We start from the raw sequence: 22,250 nt of genomic DNA, 5'->3' as shown, positions 1-22,250 counted from the left end.
TGGCTGCATACTAGCCTGGGGTCCTTCAATTATCAAATACTTTTTTTTTCTGAATAAATATTTATGGTGCCACTCTTTGGTGTTTTAAAAATAACCTTCTGCTCTCATCCATTTTCTAAATGCTGTTGAAGGCATGCCTCTCCTCCTCAGTAGACCACTATTGCCGTGCAGTCACTTTTCTGCAGGGATACAATTCTGTATTTGTGTGGCTGTTGTCAAAAAGCAAAGGTGCACTGTTAGCTTGGGATGCCCTGAGCGCAGAAGACAAACAGTTGCTCTGGTGGCCTAGGGCAGACTAGCGGTTAGGGTCAGATATACCACCCAGGTTTGCACTAGTCAGGAAGAGCGACTGGTATCGACCAGCTATCTCATCTATACTTAGAACTTTTTACAGGCCTCACAAAAAATAACTGACAGTATTCTCAGAGTATAGAAGGGCTTCTGGGATGATAGAACTTTGTTGGAGAATGCTTCCAAAACTTGAAGTGGAAGCTCCATTTGTATCCTGCAGTTATTCACAAAATAAGCTCCCAAATGAGCACACATCTCAGGATCCAGCTTGGGGTCCCAGTAACAGGGTAATGGTTTGGTGATCTCATGAAGATACACTGGGCTGTGATTTTTGAGGTAACCAAGGCAGCCAGGTGTCTATCCTTTTACTATGATGTTATACAAGCACTCTACAGTCACTGTAGAAAAATTTGGAAAATATAGGGATGTATTTAAACAAAAATGCAAATTATGCATAATCCCATCATTCAAAGAGGTTATGCCCATTAACATTTTGTGGTATTTATGTAGATCTTTTTTCTGTGTACGGACAGTAGATTTGCAGCTTCAGAAGGTTTAAGATTTATTTGTGATTTGTGATTATGATGGTTTCCAGGGGAATTGCAGTTTGTTTTCTAGCTAAGTCACTGCGTGCATCATGTATACTATAAAGTTTGGTGTGTACAGTGACCTTGTTTGACCATGGAGCAGCCATGCCTCAGGGAAGCCTAGTTCTAACTGCTTAAAAGTTAGGAAAATAGTAGCTGCCACAACATTACTCAAGAATTTTGAGATTTGTAAGGTCTCAGGCTATATCCTTGAAGGATATCAAGGGTATATGGTGGCCTGTGACTATGTGTATGTATGTGTATGCTTGTGTGTAATCACATTATATATTTAGCAGCCCGATTTTCTTCACTTTTGTCATACTATAACCACTTTACCATGTTACTAGATAATATTTAGGAATTGGATAGAATAAAAAATTAGGTGTTGGTTATATTTTGGAGTGGCTAATTACATCCCATTAGTGGATCTACCTTAACTTATTTAATATTATTAGAGACTTAAGAGGTTTAAAGAGTTTTGTTTATTCGCTTGTCTTATTGCTATTCCAAGTGATGCTGTGATGAATGTCCTTACTATTTTATCTCAGAATCCTGTGAAATAATTAGGTCAACAGATATATAAATGGATGGCTTTGAGATTTTTTTGATACATATTGCCAAGTTGCTTTCCAGAAAGATTATTCTCATTATCACTTCTTCAGCAAGTTTAAACTGGTAGTTTCGGTGTCCTTGGTCTGTATTAAGGCTTAATTATAGCACTCTGACAACATGATAGTTAATATCTTTCTTTGTATTACTTTGATCATTTGTGCAGTTTAATATTTTTCTTCTGCTTATTGATCATTAAATTTCTTTTTAAATAAAATCATATTCTTTTCATCCTGTTTTTATGAGATATTAATGTTATCCTTATTAATTAGCAAGTGCTTTAAATAAGAATTGGAATTAACCTTTGGCCTGTCCTAAGCCATGAATTTGCACCCTTCTCACCATTGCTGCCCTCCCAGGCCAAGTTACCCTCATTTCCCACCTGAATTGCTTCAGGAGCCAAAATTCATAGCAGGTCTGCAAGGATCCCCCTGATCTGACCCCTGTTTATCTTTCTAGCTTCGCCATCGGACCATCCTCCTCACTCTCTGCTCTAATCTTCCTTTACTTCTTTTACCATTCATTGTCCCTGTCCCTTATTGCCTTCACACACATTCTTATGCCTAAAAAGCTCCATTTCCCCCATAACTATTCCTGAGCAACTTTACCTAAGTCCTTCTAGGTTAGGCCTCCTTGAACATCCTCATAGCATTCCATTCTTCTTCCTTACATTGAAAAAACTGTGATTAATTCATTCCCTTTTGCAAATTAAAGTTTTGACAATTACCTGCATAATAATGGGATGAGTGATTGAAATGAGTTATTTCTACAATTTTGTCAAAAAGTGTGTACACACAAACACATCTGTTAGGAAAGAATTAAAAAAAATTACTTCCATGGTTCATGGAATGAATCATTCTCAAGGAGTAGTGGACAAGATGATGGGCTCTGGAGTCTGAGGACTTGGGTTGGAATCCTGGACCCACCAATTCTGAGCGGTTTACTCTTGGGCAAGTTACTTAACTTCTCTGTGCTTCACATTCTTCCTTTATAAAATGGGGTTAATAATAGAATCTATCTTTTATGATTGTGTGGATTTTGAATAATTCATGAGGTGTTTAGCACACAGACTAGAATATGGTAAGTCCTCTATAAATGTGAGTTATTATTATCCTTTCCATCCTCATTTCCATCTTCTTTATCTTTGAATTTTATTAAGTGCCAACTCTGTAGAGCATACTACTAGCTGGTATTTGGGTTCGTGGGTGGTGGTTGTGGTTGTTTTTGTTTTTTTGGGGGTTTTTTTGTAGGGAATTTCTCTACTGGTTTTAAAGTGTTTCCTATCAGATAATGTAGTTATTTTGGTTATAGTTCGTGGAGCCCCTTCTGTTACTCTGCCATTCTTCTTTAGGATATTTTACTTTTGCTTCCAGATTTGCAATTTGTGCCTTCTGTAAGATAAAATAATTTATCTCTGCTGCTTTTTTGAAGCATAACCTTTTGAGTATTAACACTCAGATCTGTTTCTCTTAACAGCTGGCAAACTTCCCCAGACTCTGTGAGGAAACAGAAAGGATTGTTGCCAACCACATTCGCGAACGAGAAGGGAAGACAAAGGACCAGGTGAGGGGAGGCTTCCTTGGCGGGCAGGGTCCTTGTGGGAAGCGGGAGGTCTCTCCAGAACTGTCTGGTGGTCTCCAACAGTTGGCCTGTCTCTGAATGGAAAAAAGTAGCTGAGAACACAACCACATATGTTTATTTGTACTTATTTATGAATTTTATCCATGTGTTGCTATGCTAACATCTTGTGTATGTTAAAAATATAAACAAGCATAAAAACTTTAGAAGGATGACATTTCGAAAGCAGCAATAGGAGTTCCGTTACTTTTTTTCCTCAGTGCCCCATGGATCATCATGTAGACCCCTAGCGTGTACGCACCCCACTTTGAAAACCAAGAATCCAGAAACATACCACATTTTTTCTTTAAGCAGGGGTTCTTAACCTTTAATGGGCCCACAGATGGGTATCAGGGTGTTCATAAATTCCAAAAATGTTATGCACAATGTTTGGTGTTTGTGATTTCTTTTCTGAGGTGCTTATCCATGGAACCTATGATTGGAAAACAAAATGTTTAAGAACTGCTTTTTTAAAGATTTCTATTTAGTAAATGCTGTGTCTTGTAAGGAGTGACCTTAAAATTATCTTCTAATCCTATTTAGCTCCTTGAATTCAAAAGATTATGTGAAGATAATTCATTAAAAAAAAAAAAGCTAAGGACTATGTGAAAATAATAAAAGTTTCTTAAATTTAGGTGGATTTTGTTCTTAGTTATTTAGAAAACATTATAATGGGAAGCATGGAGGTTTTCAAGTGCTCTTGGATTCCAGGACACAGCTGTGACAGCACAGAGAGGACACTGGACTCAGGCCATGTGTTCTCCACAAAATAACAGCATGTTCTTGTGAAAATCACTTCTCGGGACTGTTGTTTTCTCATGTACAACATTGGGATGTTGGTCCATATGATCTCGGAAGTCTCTATAAGTTAGAATTCCAAGATTTTTGTGCTTCCTAGACGAGTTGAAAAGGCAGAGAGGGACAGCCAGGGGAAAAAAGGAGGAAGGCAAAATAGAAGATCGAGACAAACTACAGGGAGACAGATGCAGGCAATCTGCCACAGAGGGTGCGTGCAAGGGTGGGAGGGGATGTAGGAGGGGAGGGGTGGCAGGAGAAAGTGAAGAGACAGAAGGATGGAGGCCCAGTCGATTGTGATATTTGTGACTCGGTAACAGCTTGTTCTCTGCTTGAGCTATGGGATTCATTGCTACTACTTTTTATCATTGTGCTTTGAAAGTTAATTAACCATTATTTATAGTTTTCACTTGTTTTCCAGCTTCCACACCCTTGGATAGTTACAATAGCCAAAAGAGGAAAAAATAGGCATTGTGACTTAGTAGCGATAAACAAATCAACGTTAACTCATGAACCAATGAAATGAAGCCTAGGGCCAGATATAAAATCTCGCTGCCAGAAGTTCCCCTGCACATCTAATGTCACGGCTACTGTGGGACCAAGAAAACTTAAGTTCTAATATCAACCATACTCCTGACTTTAAGTCAATAAGATAACCCTTTTAATTTCGTATCTTTATAAAATTAAAGGGATAATATATCCTATTTAACTCTTAGGGATGCTATATAAAAACAATATTGAAGGGGGCGCCTGAGTGGCTCAATCATTAAGTGTCTGCCTTCGGCTCAGGGCATGATCCCAGCGTTCTGGGATCGAGCCCCACATCAAGCTCCTCTGCTGAGAGCCTGCTTCTTCCTCTCCCACTCTCCCTGCTTGTGTTCCCTCTCTCGCTGGCTGTCTCTCTATGTCAAATTAATAAATAAAATCTTTTAAAAAAAACAATATTGAAGAAAAAGTAGTACAATTATTATCTTAATTATAAGAAATTGTTAACTTCTTCATGTTTCATGTTTTAGACTTTTGCTTTCCTAAAATGATATTCTCAAACTTAGCATTGTGGGCTTCCGGTTCAGACGGCCTGAGTTCAAATCCAAGCCCTCCCATTACTTTCTGTGTAAATAACAAGGCACTGGACGTCTTATACTTCAGTTTCCTCATCTTAAAGTGGGGTAATAGTGGTAGTTAACTCAGAGACGTTTTGTGAGGATGAAATGAAGTAATCCAAATACAGCTCTTAGTTCTTCATTAATTTTAGTGGTTTTCACTGTTTTTCCTGAAGAGCTATGACACATAGTATCTGTGAGAAAGAATGGCCTTTGCTGATTTCAAGAGAAATTGTCTTCCATCTGCAACTCTGATGTAATGCTGAATTCACTCCCCAAGTGGGAGCTAAGGGATGGAGCAGGTGTTTCTCTGCTAAGTGACCATCTCAGATGTCCTGGTCTGACAGTTAATCAATTAACTACTTGAAGATGCTGGTGCTTGACACCTGTAATAAGGACCTGTGTAGCATAGTAAAAACATGTATGTTCTTGATAATGCGAATGTATCAGTTTACATAGATCTCACATATGAGTTCTGAACTCTGTGCTGCTTTGTGTCATATGATGCTTCTGAAGTAGCTGGTCAGAGAGTGACCCGTTTCCTCCAGCTTCTGCCAGAAATGCTTTGAGGTATTCTTGCAGTTATTTTTCAGTTTTAAGAAATTTTTAAGAAATTATTACCAGTCTCTGCTCTGGAAGCTTTGTGAGGTGGGTGGGGGGGGGAGTCTTCAAAATTAAAAAATATGGGAAACCATAAATCTGTGAACTTTTTTCTAAAACAGTTTTTTCAACCAACAGTGCGTGCCTGCTCTTGTTCCAGGTGCTTCCATACGTGTCATTGCATGTGAAAGTGGCTGCCTTTGTGGGCGGTTACCGCTAGCCAGGGTAGCTTTACTTTTCTTTAACTAAATATTCAATAACTGTGGGTAGAAAGGCAGTGAGAAACTCTGAGAAAGTGAAAAGATGAGAAAAAAATGTACTGTTTTCCTTTTCATCCCCCACATGCGACCTGGCTCTTTTCCTAGGATGAACACAGACTCCCAGTTTCCAGGAATATGAATGAGAGCAGCCATAGTCTTTATTTTTTTTCTACTTTTTTCCTATACTGCCGTCCAAGTTAATGTGCACGAACAGCCAAAATATTCATGACAACCTTAGGCAGTGTTGAGAATTATGTAGATATTTTGCTCTTTATGGTTGTAACAATTTATTTGTGCTTAAACATTATGGTTTATTGATACAAACCCCTGGCCAAAAGGATTTGGGAGTATGACATTTAACAGAATCTGGTTTCTTTGTAGGGAGAATAGAGGCAATACCACAGATAATCTAATAATGACAATTCCTCCTAACTCTTTAGTTTTATTCATTAAGAGAAGAAATGAAACTGTATCTGATGATATGAAACTTTTTCATACAAGTATGTTATTGACCTAATAGTGCCTGTACCTTGACTTTATGGTTGGTAGTGGAGATGGATTTGGGGTGATCCATTTATTCTTTTTGGCAGGTCCCCTTGGGACTCAGCAAGATTCAGTCAGATGACCACCTGAGATTAGCCATGAAAGCAAAGCCTTAGACTAGTTCATAGCATTGGGTAGTGAGAGACAATAGTAAGTGGCCATGTACTAAATATATAATAATAAATTGCTCCCTTTAAAGCAAAGTCTTCTTCAAGTCTGGGAGAAGTTATAAATTTATAGCCACAAATACTTACTGGGCACTTACTACTATGTGTATCATACTACATTCTGGGCATAAAGTGGTGAACAAGACAAGTATAATTCCTACTTCCGTGGGACTTACTTGCAGTCTTGCATGTAAGCAAAACATCCAAAAAAATATATACAAATTAGTTACATCTGTGGTATTCACTACAAATAAAAAGTGTAGGTGCAATATACGTATAAAATATAATATGATCTGTAGTCTATATGACAGAAATAGCATGATCCAATCTGGTTTGGGGTGAAGGTACAGGGTGAGGATCTGGTAACGCTTTCCTGAGGAAGTACCCTCTGGGGAGGATTGTATAGACCCTGTCAGTGAACTCTTATTATTATGAGTGCTCTGATGCACTCAAATGCCATCTTCGGTGGAGGGAGGCAGCATGAATATGCCTACTGTGTTTATCAAAACTTCTTTCAGCAAAGTCAAAGTGCAGAGCTCTGGAGGTATGTGGGCAGGGATTCTTTTTTTTTTTAAGATTTTATTTGAGAGAGAGAACAAGCACAAGCGGGGGTGCGGGGAGGAGCAGAGGGAGAGGGAGAAGGAGAAGCAGTTAACAAGTCTCAGCATTCTAGAAAGACAAGTGACACAGTTGGGAGAACAAAAGGAAGCAGGAAGGGGAACTCAGTTTTGAATATCTCTGGAATAAAAGTCTCTTATGGTTTCTGGTTGGTTGCTCCACCCTCTCTTGTTCTAAGCCCTCTTGTGTCCTACTGAAGAATATTTTCTACAGAGGGACTTTCTAAATCTCTGACTTAGAGTTTATAAGTATCTTGTGATTTGAACATTTTCATGTTTCATGTTTACTGGAACATGCATTCAGTTCATTCCTTGACAAATCTTGATTGAATGTGTATGATGTTCTAGGCAATGAGGATAGAGCAGTGGATATGGCATATGGGGTCTGTATATGGAGCATGTAGAAACTTACTATGTCAGCTAGTGGTAGTGCTACAGAGGAAAGCCAGGCAGAGTAATGGGATACAAAGGGAGTGCTAGTTTAGATAGAATGGGCGGGGAGGATCCCTCTGAGGAGGCGATCTTTTAGCGGAGACGTGACTGAAATTTTGCTTTGATGATGAAGCCTAGGGATCTCTAAGACGTTTTCTATTTATTTGTATATTGCCTTTTTGAGTTGGTTGATGAGATGTTTTTTTCTGATTGCCTAGAAGGAGCTTAAAGAGGGAGAAGAGGGGGAAAAGCAAGAGATAATATTGTTATTTCATGGCTAGAGTACAGTGTCGACAGGAGCGGGAAGCTGTGAGCAGCCAGCCCCTCGCTGGTACATGCATATCCTTTTTTTTTTTAAAGATTTTATTTATTTATTTATTCGACAGAGATAGAGACAGCCAGCGAGAGAGGGAACACAAGCAGGGGGAGTGGGAGAGGAAGAAGCAGGCTTACAGCAGAAGAGCCCGATGTGGGGCTCGATCCCATAACGCCGGGATCACGCCCTGAGCCGAGGGCAGACGCTTAACCGCTGTGCCACCCAGGCACCCCCATGCATATCCTTTTGAATGTGATGCCTACACTTTAGAAGACTAGAATAATTCTAGGTTCTGTGTTAAATAGGTGGAGTACATGCCTGTAAACTCTAATGCTGTTGTCTTCATGTAGGACTTAGACTTTTGATGTAGATTTTACATTTCTGAACTTAGAGTAAAAATTATGAGAGTCTAATGAAAAAAATTCATGCAACTTCTCATTTTAACTGAAGCATCTTTTTAAAAATCAGATGAAGATAAATAATTTGTAGGCAATTACTGAGTTTTGTGTTTGAGAATATTTATGATGGGTTTTCACTGAAGTGTTTCTCTTTGATTTATAGGTACTGCTATTGATTGACATCCAAGTCTCCTACATCAACACCAACCACGAAGATTTCATTGGGTTTGCAAAGTACGTGAAACACTTGATTGCCACATGCCTTCCTCCTGCTGGTTGGTTAGAATGCACATTGTGAATTTCTGCTACAACCCTACTACTTTTGAGAACACATTCTGTGTCAGGATTAACTCTGAGTCGACCACGTAGGAGGTCTGAACCTCACGGCCATGAGGCCATGTTTTCTTGATAAAGTAGTTGGCTCTTTCATTGTACAGCACATGAAGTCATATGTGTCTTAGATATTCATTGTTTTTGGATGATGGTCTGCAGTTTGTACTTGAACTCTCATAGATAAGCAGTAACAGATGCACATTTAAAATATGTATGGGAACACTTTCTCACATAAATTTGAAGCATCAAATGCAATTCACAGGATGCAAGCTATTTTAATATCCCTAAATAAGAACATAGAGGTCTATTTTTTTTTTAAAAAGCTATCCTTTATAAACTTAGATGGAATCTTTATGGATGAACATTCTCTTTTCTACAAAGTATATATACTTTATATAAGCTTTTCTATATATTGCTATTCTATCATACATGTAGTCTGTTATATTCTAATATTCTATTGCTATATTCACAGATATTGTCATATAGATATGCTTAGTTATTCAGGGTTGGTTATTCATCATGTGACATTTTCAAGACCCTGAAATCACCATTTTTTCCTGCCCTTTAGTGGAACCAGTTTTTGTTTGCTCTTAAGGAATTTTGATTCTAACTTTAAAATATATTTGTGGCATGTACATATTTCCAACTTCAAGTATATAAAACATACTCTATTTTATATAAAATATAAAGTAAAGGGGCCAAGTACCATTATTTGAACTGTATATTCAAGAACAGAGACAAGTAAAAAAAATATAACAACAAAATGTATAATAAATTTTTTTAATTATACTCTGACTTAGAAGCAACAGATGTGTAGATCATGTAAGCTAAACTACACAGTGACCTGAGGAATTTCCAGGCATGTGTCAGGGAGCAAAGGCCCAATTATCCAACAGAAAATTGTTTCATTGTAAACTTGGCTGTCGTCCTGAGGGCTTAACCAAGTGTGTATATGTATTTTGCATCCATTATGTGGTAGATTAGTTTTTCTCAACCATTTTATGTCTATGACCTATGTGCAAAGTTGTTACAACACAGTGATGAGTGTGTTCTTTTGGTCAGTTGCATTTTTATCCACACTACCCACTCTCAACTTCTAGATAGGTCTTTTCTCCACAGGCATTTCATATAGACCTGGCCCCCCCCTTTTAGCACCCATGGCTCTCACCATCTGCACTGCTCATTTCCTTCTGCAAAATCACCAGTAGGAAGAAACCTAGACTCTGATATGCCTCTCTATCCCTGGACTTGGAAGGGGGGACTTGACAATTTCTGCCCAGTTTCCAGCATAGTCAGTGAACTCTGTGTGCTGGTGCCAAGCACTACACTAGTTGCTATGGGAGAAAATATATAAGAAAAAGGAAAAAAAAATGTGTCTTTAGGAGCTTGCCTAATAATTGAAAAGTAGAGAGAAACACATGTAAAAAGTTAAGCTGACACATTCTCCATTTACTTCACTTGCTTCTTTGAGGAATTTAAAAGAACAACAAATCCTTGAGTCATTTGAAATAACAAGAATGCTGCCTTTAATGTTGATTTTTATTGGTTACAAATGCCAGTTAGGTTCTTATAAAAATGTAGCAGATGTAGATGTAAACTTGACACTATAACTTAAAAGTGAAAAGGATGTTGCAACATTGCCCTGTTGTGGTACCTGATTTAAGGAGAAACAGAAAAGAATCCTAAGGAATTTAGAAAGGATTCATGTTTTTTTGAAAAAGTTCTGTAATCAGTGCTACAATTTAATTTCACCCCTATTGTCTTCTTGAAACGTTTTACCCCCAGATTACTTACTTATTTATTTATAAAGATTGATTTATTTGAGAAAGAGAGCATGCATGAGTGCTGGAGGGTAGGTAGGGTTGGGAGAGAAGGAGAGAGAGAATCTCAACCAGACTCCCCGCTGAACGTTGAGCCTGACTTGGAGCCCGATGTCATGACCCTCAGATCATGACCTGAGCCAAAACCAAGAGTTGAATGTTCAACCAGCTAAGCCACCCAGGCACCCAATAGGCTTATTTATTTTTAAAGATAAGTAGTTCAGAGTTTCAATATTTTCTACCTCAGGAGCTGTTCAGCTATAGTATTATATTGACTAGGTTTCCAAAGGCATATAATTTTGCAAATGTAAATACTTTCAAACTCAGCTTTTTGATGCAGTCTCTCTGTAATCCAGGTGACTGCTCCATTTTTCCAGCAGGGAGATAGACTATGAACCTTTATGATGTTGGGGGAGAAAAAAGAAGCATTGTTCAAACTGCTTTAGAAACCTAGCAACTATAAACATTTTTCATCTAATTTAAAACTGCACATCTAAACTTTCTTTTAAAGGACTGGCCTAGGAGTCAACAGTCTGGATATTTTTTCCAGGGTTTGTCACTGGTGAGCTTTGGTTTTTGGCAAATCATTTAGCCTTTCTGTATCTCAGTTTACTGCTCTATCAAATGGAATAGTAAATAATCCCTGTCTTGTGTACCTTTCAGGATTGTTGGAAGATCAAATTAATGAAGTTATGGGAAAGTGCTTTTGCAAACTGTGGTGTAGTCTGTAAATGTGAGAAAGTGCCACACACATACACACACAGATACACAGAGGAATTTGATTACTAGATGCACCATTTTACTTTGTTATGAAATTTATGATGACTGGAGTATGACTGCCACTGGAATATTTTTTTAGTTGCTGATATTGTCTGTAGATGAGACTCAGAGGTGAATGTTCTTTCCATTTGTATGCTGAGTTGGAGTGCATTTCAGTGTGACATGGGACAATTATGAATATGAAGAAATGTTCATTTCAAAATCACTTAAGGGGTTGTGGTATTTTTTTGTGCTTTTAAAAATTAGAAAAATATGGTTGTAGCTATAAATTTTAAAGTTGGCAGGAATGCTGTTTCCATCAAAGAAGAAAAGTCAAGCCATATTTGAAGACAATTATGTAAGTATTTTTAAGTTCCAAAGATAGAAAATTAAGGTCTGGAGTTGAGGAAAATAAGCATTTATTTCATGAGATTTTTAGAGTTGCCAAAAGAGGGGAACCACTTCTCAGATTTATAGAATGGTGATGGACATAGCATTTTACATACATACATGCTTTTTCCAACCGGGATGACTTTTGTTCTAAAAATTAAAAAAAAAAAAAAGAAAACAAATTGCTAAAATTAGACTAACAGAATATTAATGCTCAGAGTAGTGTTCAGGACATCTCAAACTTGTCCTTTCTGCTGTAGACCGTATTCCGCCATGCTGAATGTGTGGAAATTTTTTTTCATCTTCCAGCTATTTGTTAAACATAGACCGTAAAATATGTACCACGTGTAATGTGTCCAAGAAAGTACTGCTGTAGGCTTGCTTTGGAATTTCCTGGTTTCTGAAAGCTTGATCTTTCAACTATAATATAATTTCTGAATCTAAAAGTCCAATATTTCAGAAGAAAATGTCAACTTTCCTCATGAGTTAAGGATTTTAATTTATCATTCTTCTCTGTTGAAAAAAACAATCTTACATTCTATTTTTTTTACACAATACTAGTTTTTGTTATGTAAGCAAACAAAACCTAGTCCAATTATGCTTTTATTCACTTCCCCTCTTTCCCCGTAATCCTGCTGTATTTGAATAGAAAGGCAAGCTTGTTAGCTGAATGCCTTGGGAAGTGAACTTTCATGTTCTTGTGCTCTTCTTCATTTGTTCCATGGTCACAATTCACCTTCTGTCTATGACTTATGCAGTCCGGTGGTTTAAGAGAAAAATAGGCTACAGATATAGACCTTTTGAGTAATATCTCTGTGCCAGGAGTGGCAGACCAAGGTATGTTTTTCAATCTGCTGGGTTGGTCTCAACACCTGTTTTCTCATAGTTGAAATGATGCAGTGTGCAGATTTCAGTTCTTGTTATATGAGTACCATGAAAATTCTATTGTTTATAATATTCATTGTATCTCTTTCCTGATCCTCTGAAATGCCTTTGTTGCCGTTTTATGAAAGGTGGTATATGGGAACCTTGGCACCAAGTTCTAGAACAATATTGGTTTTTCCCTTTGCATTCTTCTTTTTTTTTCTTAATATATAATTATGTTCTATTATAATAGTGTTTCTAGTTCCTATTCTTACATGAGAATGTTCTCGCGTGTAGAATCAAATTTTAGGTATTATAACAAGATCGTTCTTTTGACTCATTTGCACATTCAGAAATTACATGTTGGTTGCTTACTGGGACTAGTATCTGGTAGAAATATAGGGTTGAACAACTTACAAGGGCATCATTAGTATCACCTGTTCAAATAACTTAACGAGTTCTAATTTTTAAGCACCATTTTAAAAATAAGCAGACTTCTACTTTTCTTTTTCATTCTCAAATCTGTTATTTTGAGCATTGTCTTCATCCTTAAAATGGATCTTAGGAGGTGAGTCATCCTTCTTTGATAGGCCCCCAAGTTCTGGAGGGTTTTCTTGCATAATATTTAGGCTGTGACTTCACTAAAGATCTTGCAGGGGGAATTGACATCATGTAGTTTTCTTCAAGCCCTTTTGGCTTCAGTCTGATTGGTTGGAGCCAAGCTGGCATGTGATAAGCTGCACTCTTGGGATTCTCGGCGGGTATTTGTAATCTTCTTGGGGTGATATAAAAGGACATTCTGAAAGAGCTTCTTAACTCCAGAGCAGTGCTGTTCAATAGAACTTTCTGAAGGGGTGAGAATATTTTATAATCTGTGCTGTCCAATACAATAGGTTCTAGCCACATGTACCTATTGAGAAGCTTAAATGTGGCTAGCAAAACAAAAGGAAAGAAATGAAAGTTATATTAAATTTTAATTAATTAAAATTTTGATTTAAATAACCACATTTGGCTACCAGCAACTGTATTGGACAGCGTAGTTCTAGAGTATGGTGAGTCCAGCTGATTGTTCTGAGTCCTTCATTGGTGAGCCATACTTTACTGACAGCTTGGTGGTAGCCTACAGTGGTAGCTACTAGAAGAGAAAAAGGAGATAACTTTGTTAATTGCTACTAAGCAAACCCCAAGCCTTAGGAATGCACAGTCAACTCTTTAAATGCTCTGTCACCAAAGTATAAAGGGTGGGCCTTTTCCTTATACACTCATAGTGTGTATGTTGCCATTTTGCTAGTATTTTCTCCATCATGGTTACTACTAAAGTTTCATTTAATTCTAAGTCTCCTCTACAAACTAAACATAGTGGTGGAGGGAGAGGCACACCCTAACATTTGCCATGGAATCTGCATCTTCGAGGGACTCCCATTTTCATGATTCATGTGAGCCCTCCATGGGTTGACTTAGAGTCAACCTTAGATTTAGACTCCCCTTTTTTCTTTCTCATTTGTCTTTCACTTTTCAGCCCACAACAGTCTTTTTTTTTTTTTTAAGATTTTATTTATTATTTGAGAGAGATTGAGAGAACGAGTGGGAGGAGGGGCAGAGGGAAAAGCAGACTCCGAGTGGAGCAGGGAGCCTGATGCAGGACTTGATCCCAGGACCCTGGGATCATGACCTGAGCCGAGGGCAGTTGCTTAACCAACTGAGCCACCCAGATGTCCAGCCCACTGCAGTCTTGTTTCTTCCACACTACTCTACTGAGACAGAACAGTTAATCCAATGGACTTTCTGAGTCTTTCATTTTACACCGTAACCAGTTCTTGTTGAGATCTCTTCCTTTGCTTCAGTACACCTCCACTGTCTCCTGGTTTGCCTATTTCTGTTCTAGCCACACCTTCTCAGTTTTATTTTCGAGCTCTTTATCCTCTGATCATGGCTTAACAACTGTTTTTTTTATCATGATTCATTCATAGATCCTCTTCTTTTCTCACTTACTGCACTATCCCTGACCAATACCTCCCACTGCAATGGTTGCAGTTACCACCTTTATCTGATGACTCTAACTCTAGACCTCCATTCCAGAACTTTTTCCTGGACTGTGTACCATATTCTACTACATACTAGTCACCTCTACTTCTATATCTTACAGAAGCCACAACCGAATAGTCCTGAATTAAATTCATCATGTGATCTTAGAATTTACTCCACTCCATCGTTCCCTTTCTCTGTGGATGGGAACTCCCAGTTGCTCAAACCAGAAACCTGAGCATTATTCTTTACTCCTTCTTCCCCTCATCTTTGTTTCCCTCCATTTTTATCAAGTCCATTTGATTCTGCCTCTGTAATATTTTTTGAAATTGTCTATTTCTTCCTGTCATCATTACTACTACTAAAGTTAGTCTTTTCTTCCCTGGGTTACTACAGCAGTCTCCCTGCCTTTTGTCATGTTCATTCTCATTCCTTCCAGGGTTCCCTATAACTTTCAGAGTGAAGTCTAAACTCAGTATGGTTCCCAAGGTCCTGTTGAATCCACCTTCTTCAGCTACTGTTGTCACTGTTTCTGTCTTTCCCACCCCTCAGCCCTGTGCTCTGGCCAGACTGACCACTTTTAGATCCCTCAATGTACCATACTCTTGCTGCAGCACATGTCTACGGCACGCTTCTTCAAATTATTTAAACTTCCTATTGCAGATGAACATTAATAATCTAGTTAAAAATAACCTTGGTATCAAAATATGATTTCACAAATATTTCTTAAGAAACTACTATAAACACTGTGCTAGGTAATGCCAATGGTGAGAGAGGTAAAGATACCCAGATTAATGCAATACACCATCAGCTATCAAGGAGCAGACATAGTTGGAGGGGAGTTAGAGATCAGCCTATAACAAAGTCCTGTTTATATAATATAGGCACAGACCAGGAGTTTTGGGAGTTCATGGGAAAGAGAGATAACTGGAGGTTTCTAAGAAGGCATAATCCAGAAATGGTACTCGATTGACTTTCAAGGCTGGGAAGAACTCCAACAGTCGGGGAGGGGAGGTCTAGGCTGACTGTTTCCTGTCTTCCCTGCTCAGAGTCAATACTACCCATTTCAGGGAGGTTATTTTACTAAAACACTGCTTTGATCATGCCATTTGCTGGCTCAGAAACTTTGAATACTTTTTTCTGCCTCTAATATAGTGGCCAAATTCTTCATAATTGGCTTCAACATTACAGTTATTGTACTAGATAGCTTTTAAGGTTGTTTTACAAACCTGAGTCTATGATTATATAATTTTGCCGTAATAGTTTTACTTTCCACAACTTCCCTACATGCCTCATTTTTCTACCTCCTGGCTTTGCTAATACTACTCTATTCTCTTGGAATGCAGTTGCTTGTCTTCCTTTGTTAAAGTTTAACCTCTTTTCAAGTTTTCTGTGAAAATCTTAGATCACATCAGACCAAAATAATATTTTTTCTCTGAACATTCGGACCAATTACTATGGATAGGGCTTGTCTGGAAAATGGTCACATACCCCCTTGACACACCCTTTTGTTATTTGACTCTTTTGTTGTATGTGCACTTGGACAAGGATAGAAATGAATTTGCAAAAAAAATTGAGCTAAAAGATAGTATGTTTTTTCTTTGAATGAATTCCATTGTGTTCTTATTTTTATAAAAATTTAAGCCTCTTATTATATACCTTTAAAGTTATCAGGTCTCAGAAAATTAAATAAACCTAATTTGGTTTTATGTGTGTTAGTGCTTTGGCAAAGCCTTCCACGGTGACTTGTGTGTAGTAGGAATTTACACAATTAACACACAGAATAAGAATATATAAGGTAATTATATCCTACATTTGGAACAGAAGCATTTTATTTTTTAGCTTTCTGTTACATCTTCACATATTTATTCTTATGGAGTTTATTCTTTCTGTGTTATTTGTGTCTTGTGTATCTCACTAACCGCACTGGGTAAATTGAAGGGTTCTGATTACAAGGACTATACCTTATTTGTATTTATATCTTCTACAGAGTACCTTGCAGATAACTGATGCCCTAAAATTTTTGACTTATGTGAAATTAAAGCATTATATATAGGTATGTTTTCAATATTGCAGATATAACCAACTAAGTACCTATCGCCAAGGCTTTAACTTGCAAGTCCTTACATGGTTTCCCATGAATACATTTTTATTTTTATTTATTTATATTTTTAAATTAAATTACATTAATTTTTTTAGTTTATTTTTTAAAATTCAAGTATACTTAGCATACAGTGTTATTTTCGTTTCAGGTATACAATATAATGATTCAACAGTTCTTTTTTTTTTATTATTATATTATGTTAGTCACCATACAGTACATCCCTGGTTTTTGATGTAAAGTTCGATGATTCATTAGTTGTATATAACACCCAGTGCACCATGCTATACGTGCCCTCTTTACTACCCATCACCAGCCTATCCCATTCCCCCAACTCCCCTCCTAGGAAGATCGGTAGGGGAAGAAAGGGATAAAGAAAGGGGGGGTAATCAGAAGGGGGAATGAAGCATGAGAGACTATGGACTCTGAGAAACAAACTGAGGGCTTCTGATTCAACAGTTCTATACATTTTTCAGTGCTCATCAAAATAAGTGTACTCTTAAGCCCCTTTATCTGTTTCATTCATCCCCCCACCAGCCTCCCCTCTGGCAACCACCAGTTGGTTCTCTTTATTTAAGAATGTTTTTTATTGTTTGTCTCTTTTGTTTGTTCATTTGTTTTGTTTCTTAAATTCCACATATGAGTGAAATCATATGGTATTTTTCTTTCTCTGACGGACTTATTTCAGTTAGTGTAATAACTAAGTCCATCCATGTTGTTGCAAATGACAAGATTTCATTCTTTTTAATGGCTGAGTAATAATCCATAGTGTGTGTGTCTCTGTGTGTGTGTATAAAATACTATAATATAGTAATATATATAGTATAATAATACATTATCATATAATACAATACATATAATTATATGTATTATATGTTACATCTTAATTATCCATTCATCTATCTATGGGTGGGTTACTTGCATATCTTGGCTATTGTAAATAATGCTGAAATAAACATAAAGGTATGTATGTCTTTTCAAATTGTCTTTTCATTTTTGTTGGGTAAATACCCTTTAGTGGAATTACTGGATCATATGGTAATTCTATTTTAAAATTTTAAGGAACCTCCATACTGTTTTCCTCAGTGGCTGTACCAGGTTGCATTCCCACCAACAGTGCATGAGGTTTCCTTTTTCTCTTCATCTTTGCCAGCACTTGTTATTTCTTCTGTTTCTGATTTTAGCCATTCTGACGGGTGTGAGGTGATACCACATTGTGGTTTTGATTTGCATTTCCCTGATGATTAGTGATCTTGAACATCTTTTCATGTGTCTGTTGGCTATCTGTATATCTTTGGAAAAATGTCTAATCAGGTCTTCTTTCCATTTTTAAATTGGATTATTTGGTTTTTGGGTGTTGAGTTGTATAAATTCTTTATATATTTTGTATATGTACCCCTAATCGGATAAATCATTTGCAGTATCTCCTCCCATTCAGTAGTTTTTCTTTTCATTTTGTTGATGGATTCCTTTGCTGTGCATAGTCCCAATAGCTTAATTATGTAATATCAAATAAATTACATCCTATGTTTTTTTTCTAGGAATTTTATGGTTTCAGGTCTCACATGTAGGTCTTTAAACCATTTTGAGTTTATTTTTGTGTATGATGTAAGAAAATGGTATAGTTTCATTCTTTTATATGTAGCTCTCCAGTTTTCCCAATGCCATTTGTTGAAGAGACTATCTTTTCCCCATTGTATATTCTTTCCTCCTTGTGGATTAATTGACAATAAAAGCATAGGTTTATTTCTGGGCTCTCTTTTCTGTTCCATTGATCTATGTGTCTGTTTTTGTCCCTGTACTGTACTGTTTTGATTTCTACAGCTTTGTAGTATATCTTAAAACCTAGGGTTGTGATGTCTCTAGCTTTGTTTTTCTTTCTGAAGATTGCTTTGGCTATTTGGGGTCTTTGTGATTTCATACAAATGTTAGTGTCATTTGTTCTAGTTCTGTGAAAAATGCTGTTGGTATTTTGATAGAGATTGCATGAAATCTGTAGATTGCTTTGGGTAGTATGGACATTTTACTAATATTGGTTCTTCCAATCCATGAGCATCACCTTGGTTTTTTATTCTTAGGTATTTAATTTTATTTTTTATTTTTTGTGGGGGGTGGGAGGAGCAGAGGGAGAGAAGGAATCTTAAGCAGCCTCCATGCCTCCACCCTGAGATCATATCAAGAGTCAGAAGCTTAACTGACTGAGCCACCTAGACACCCCGGTATTTTATTCTTTTTGGAGCAATTGTAAATGGGCTTGTTTTCTTAATTTCTCTTTGTGCTATTTCATTATTAGCATATAGAAACACAACAGATTTCCATATATTAATTTTGTATCCTGAGACTGTTGAATTCATGTATTAGTTCTAGTGGTTTTTTGGTGGATTCTTTCAGGTTTTCTATATAAAGTATCATGTCATCTGCAAATAGTGACAGTTTTATTTCTTCCTTACCAATTTGGATGCCTTTTACTTCCTTTTCTTCTCTGATTGCTGAGAGTCGACATCTTGATTTTGTTCCTGTTCTTAGAAGACAAGCTCTTGTTTTTTCACCACTGACTATGATGTTAGCTATGTGTTTTTCATATAAGGCCACTATTATGTTGGGGTATGTTCCCTTTACATCTGCTTTGTTGAGAGTTTTTAGCATGAATGGATGTTGTAGTTTGTCAAATGCTTTTTCTGCATCTAGTGAGGTGATTATGTGGTTTGTCTCTTTTCTCTTGTCAGTGTGATGTACTGTGTTGATTGACTTGCAAATATTGAACCACTCTTGCATCCCTGGAATAAATCCCACTTGATCATGGTGAATGATCTTTTAATGTTTTGTTAGGTTTGTTTTGCTAAGATTTTGTTGAGGATTTCTGCATCTGTGTTCATCAGAGATATTGGCCTGTGGTTTTCTTTTTTTGTAGTATCTTTATCTAGTTTTAGTATCAGGGTAATGCTGGCCTCAGAATGAATTTGGATGCTTTCCTTCCTCTTCTATTACTTGGAATATTTTAAGAAGAATAGGTATTAGCTCTACTTTAAATATTTGGTAGAATTCATCTATGATGCCATCTGGTCTTGGACTTTTGTTTGTTTGGAGTTTTTTTTTTTATTTATTTTTTTATTACTGATTCAGTTTCACTGCTGGTAATGGGTCTGTTCTAATTTTGTTTCTTCCTGATTCAGTTTTGGAAGGTTACATGTTTCTAGGAATTTATCCATTCATTGTAGGTTGTCCGATTTGTTGGCATATAATTTTTTCATAATATTCTCTTGTAATCCTTTCTATTTCTGTGGTGTGGATTATCATTTCTCCTCCTTCATTTCTGATTTTATTTATTTGAAACCTCTCTCTTTTTCTTGATGAGTTTGGCTAAAGATAAAGAATTTTGTTGATTTTTTTCCAAGAACCAGTTTCTGGTTTCATTAATCTGTTTTATTGTTTTTTTTTTTTAGTCTCTATTTCATTTGTTTCTGCTCTAATTTTTATTATTTCCTTCCTTCTACTGGCTTTGGGCTCTGTTTTCCTTTTTTTAGCTCCTATAGGTGTAACGTTAGGTTGCTTATTTGAGATTTTTCTTGCTTCTTGAGGTAAGCCTGATTGCTATAATCATCCTTCTCTGAACAGCTTATGCTGCATCGCAAAGATTTTGGACAATTGTGTTTTCATTTTCATTTCTCTCCATGTATTTTTTATTTCCACTTTGATTTCTTGGTTGACACATTCATTGTTTAGTAGCATGTTATTTAGCCTCCATGTATTTGTGTTCTTTCCACTCTTTTTTTCTTGTGAATGGCTTATATTTTCATACCATTGTGGTCAGAAAAGATCCATGGTATGATTTCAATCTTTTTGAATTTGTTGAGCCTTGTTTTGTGGCCTAATATGTGATCTATTCTGAGGAATGTTTTGTGTACACTTGAAAAGATTATGTATTCTACTGTTTTTGGATAGAATGTTCAAATTTATCTGTTAGATCCATTTGGTTTATTGTGTCACTCAAAGACACTGTTTCCTTGTTGATATTCTGCCTGGATGATCTATCCATATATTTTAATGGGGTATTAAAATTCACTACTATTTTTGTATTACTGTCAGTTTCTTCCTTTATGTCTGTTAATGATTGCTTTATGTATTTAGTTTTCCTGTGTTGGATTGTTGCCTTTATCATTATGTAATATCTTTCTTTGTCTCTTATTATAGTCTTTGTTTTAATATCTATATTGTCTGATAAAAATATTGCTATCCCAGCTTTCTTTTTGCTTCCATTTGCATGGTAAATGCTTTTTCCATCCCTTCACTTTCAATCTGCATGTATCTTTAGGTCTGAAGTGAGTTTCTTATAGGTAGCCCATAGATGGGTCTTACTTTTTTTTATCCATCTGTCACCCAGTGTCTTTTTATTGGAGCATTTAGTCCATTTACATTCAAAGCAATTATTGATTGGTATGCACTTATTCCCATTTTATTACTTTTTTATGGTTCTTTTTGTAGTTCTTCCCTGTTCCTTACTTCTCTTGCTCTCTTCCCTTATGGTTTTATGTCTTTCTTTAGTGATATGCTTGGATTGCCTTCTCTTTATTTTTTTGCATGTCTGTTACAGGTTTTTAATTTGTGGTTACCCTTAGGCTCATATATAACATCCTATGGATATAGCAGTCTATATTAAGTTGATGGTCATTTAAGTTTGAAGCCAACCTAAAAGCACTAAATTTTTCTTCTCCCTCCTTTGTTTCGTGTATATGATGTTATAGCTCACATCCTCTTATTTTGTGACTCTCTTGACTGATTTTTATAGCTATAGCTGATTTTAATGCTTTTGTGCTTTAACCTCCATAGTGGTTTTATAAGTGATTAATCTAATACTTTTATCATGTTTGTATTTAACTGTGAAATTTTTTCCTTTCACAATTTTCTTACTCTTGAGTATGGCCTTTTCTTTCCACTGAAAGGATTCCCTTTAATGTTTCTTGTAAGGCTGGTTTAGTAGTGATGAACTCCTTTGACTTTTGTTGTCTGGGAAGTTCTTTATCTCTCCTTCTATTCTGAATGATTGCCTTGCTGAGTAGAGTATGTTTGGTTGCAGGTTTTTTCCTTTCAGCACTTTGAATATATCATGCCACTCTCTTCTGCCCTGCAAAGTTTCTGCTGAAAAATCAGCTCATGGCCTTATGGGGTTTCCCTTGTATGTAACTGTCTTCTTTTCTCTTGCTACGTTTAAACTTCTTTCTTTATCACTGCTTTTTGCCATTTTAATTATTATGTGTCTTCAGGTGGGCCTTCTTGGGTTGATTTTATTGGGAGCTCTCTGTGCCTCCTGTTTCTTTCCACAGATTAGGGAAGTTTTCAGCTATTATTTCTTCAAATAAATTTTCTGCTCCCTTTTCTTCTCCTTCCGGGATCCCTATAATGCAAATGTTATTATGCTTGATAATGTTGCTGAGTTCCCTTAACCTATTCTCATGTTTTCATTAATTTTTTTTCTTTTTGCTGTTCAGTTTGGTCTCTTTCCCGTACTCTGTCTTTCAGCTTGCTGATCCATTCTTTAGCCTCCTCAAATCAACTGTTGATTCCTCTAGTGTATTTTTAATTTCATTTATTGAGTTCTTCATCTCTGATTGGTTCTTTTTTATAT

At 36.6% G+C, this 22,250-nt stretch overlaps 1 protein-coding gene across 6 annotated transcripts in view; it reads left to right on the top strand.

The window, feature by feature from the left end:
* The window catches only part of DNM3 (dynamin 3), a 524,707-nt gene that overhangs the window by 211,628 nt on the left and 290,829 nt on the right, over window positions 1-22,250 (top strand). For all 6 annotated transcript variants that reach the window (XM_087858849.1, XM_045814085.2, XM_045814069.2 and 3 more), the window contains 2 exons: window positions 2,964-3,050; window positions 8,499-8,569. In XM_087858849.1, coding sequence (XP_087714975.1) covers window positions 2,964-3,050; window positions 8,499-8,569 — 158 coding nt within the window. The remainder of the gene's footprint in view (window positions 1-2,963; window positions 3,051-8,498; window positions 8,570-22,250) is intronic.

Source organism: Ursus americanus, chromosome 2, assembly GCF_024610735.1.
Source record: "Ursus americanus isolate L20-20 chromosome 2, mUrsAme1.1.p, whole genome shotgun sequence".
NCBI lineage: Eukaryota > Metazoa > Chordata > Mammalia > Carnivora > Ursidae > Ursus > Ursus americanus.
The sequence above is the reverse complement of the archived record's forward strand: the minus strand, read 5'-3'. Positions and strand labels throughout refer to the sequence as shown.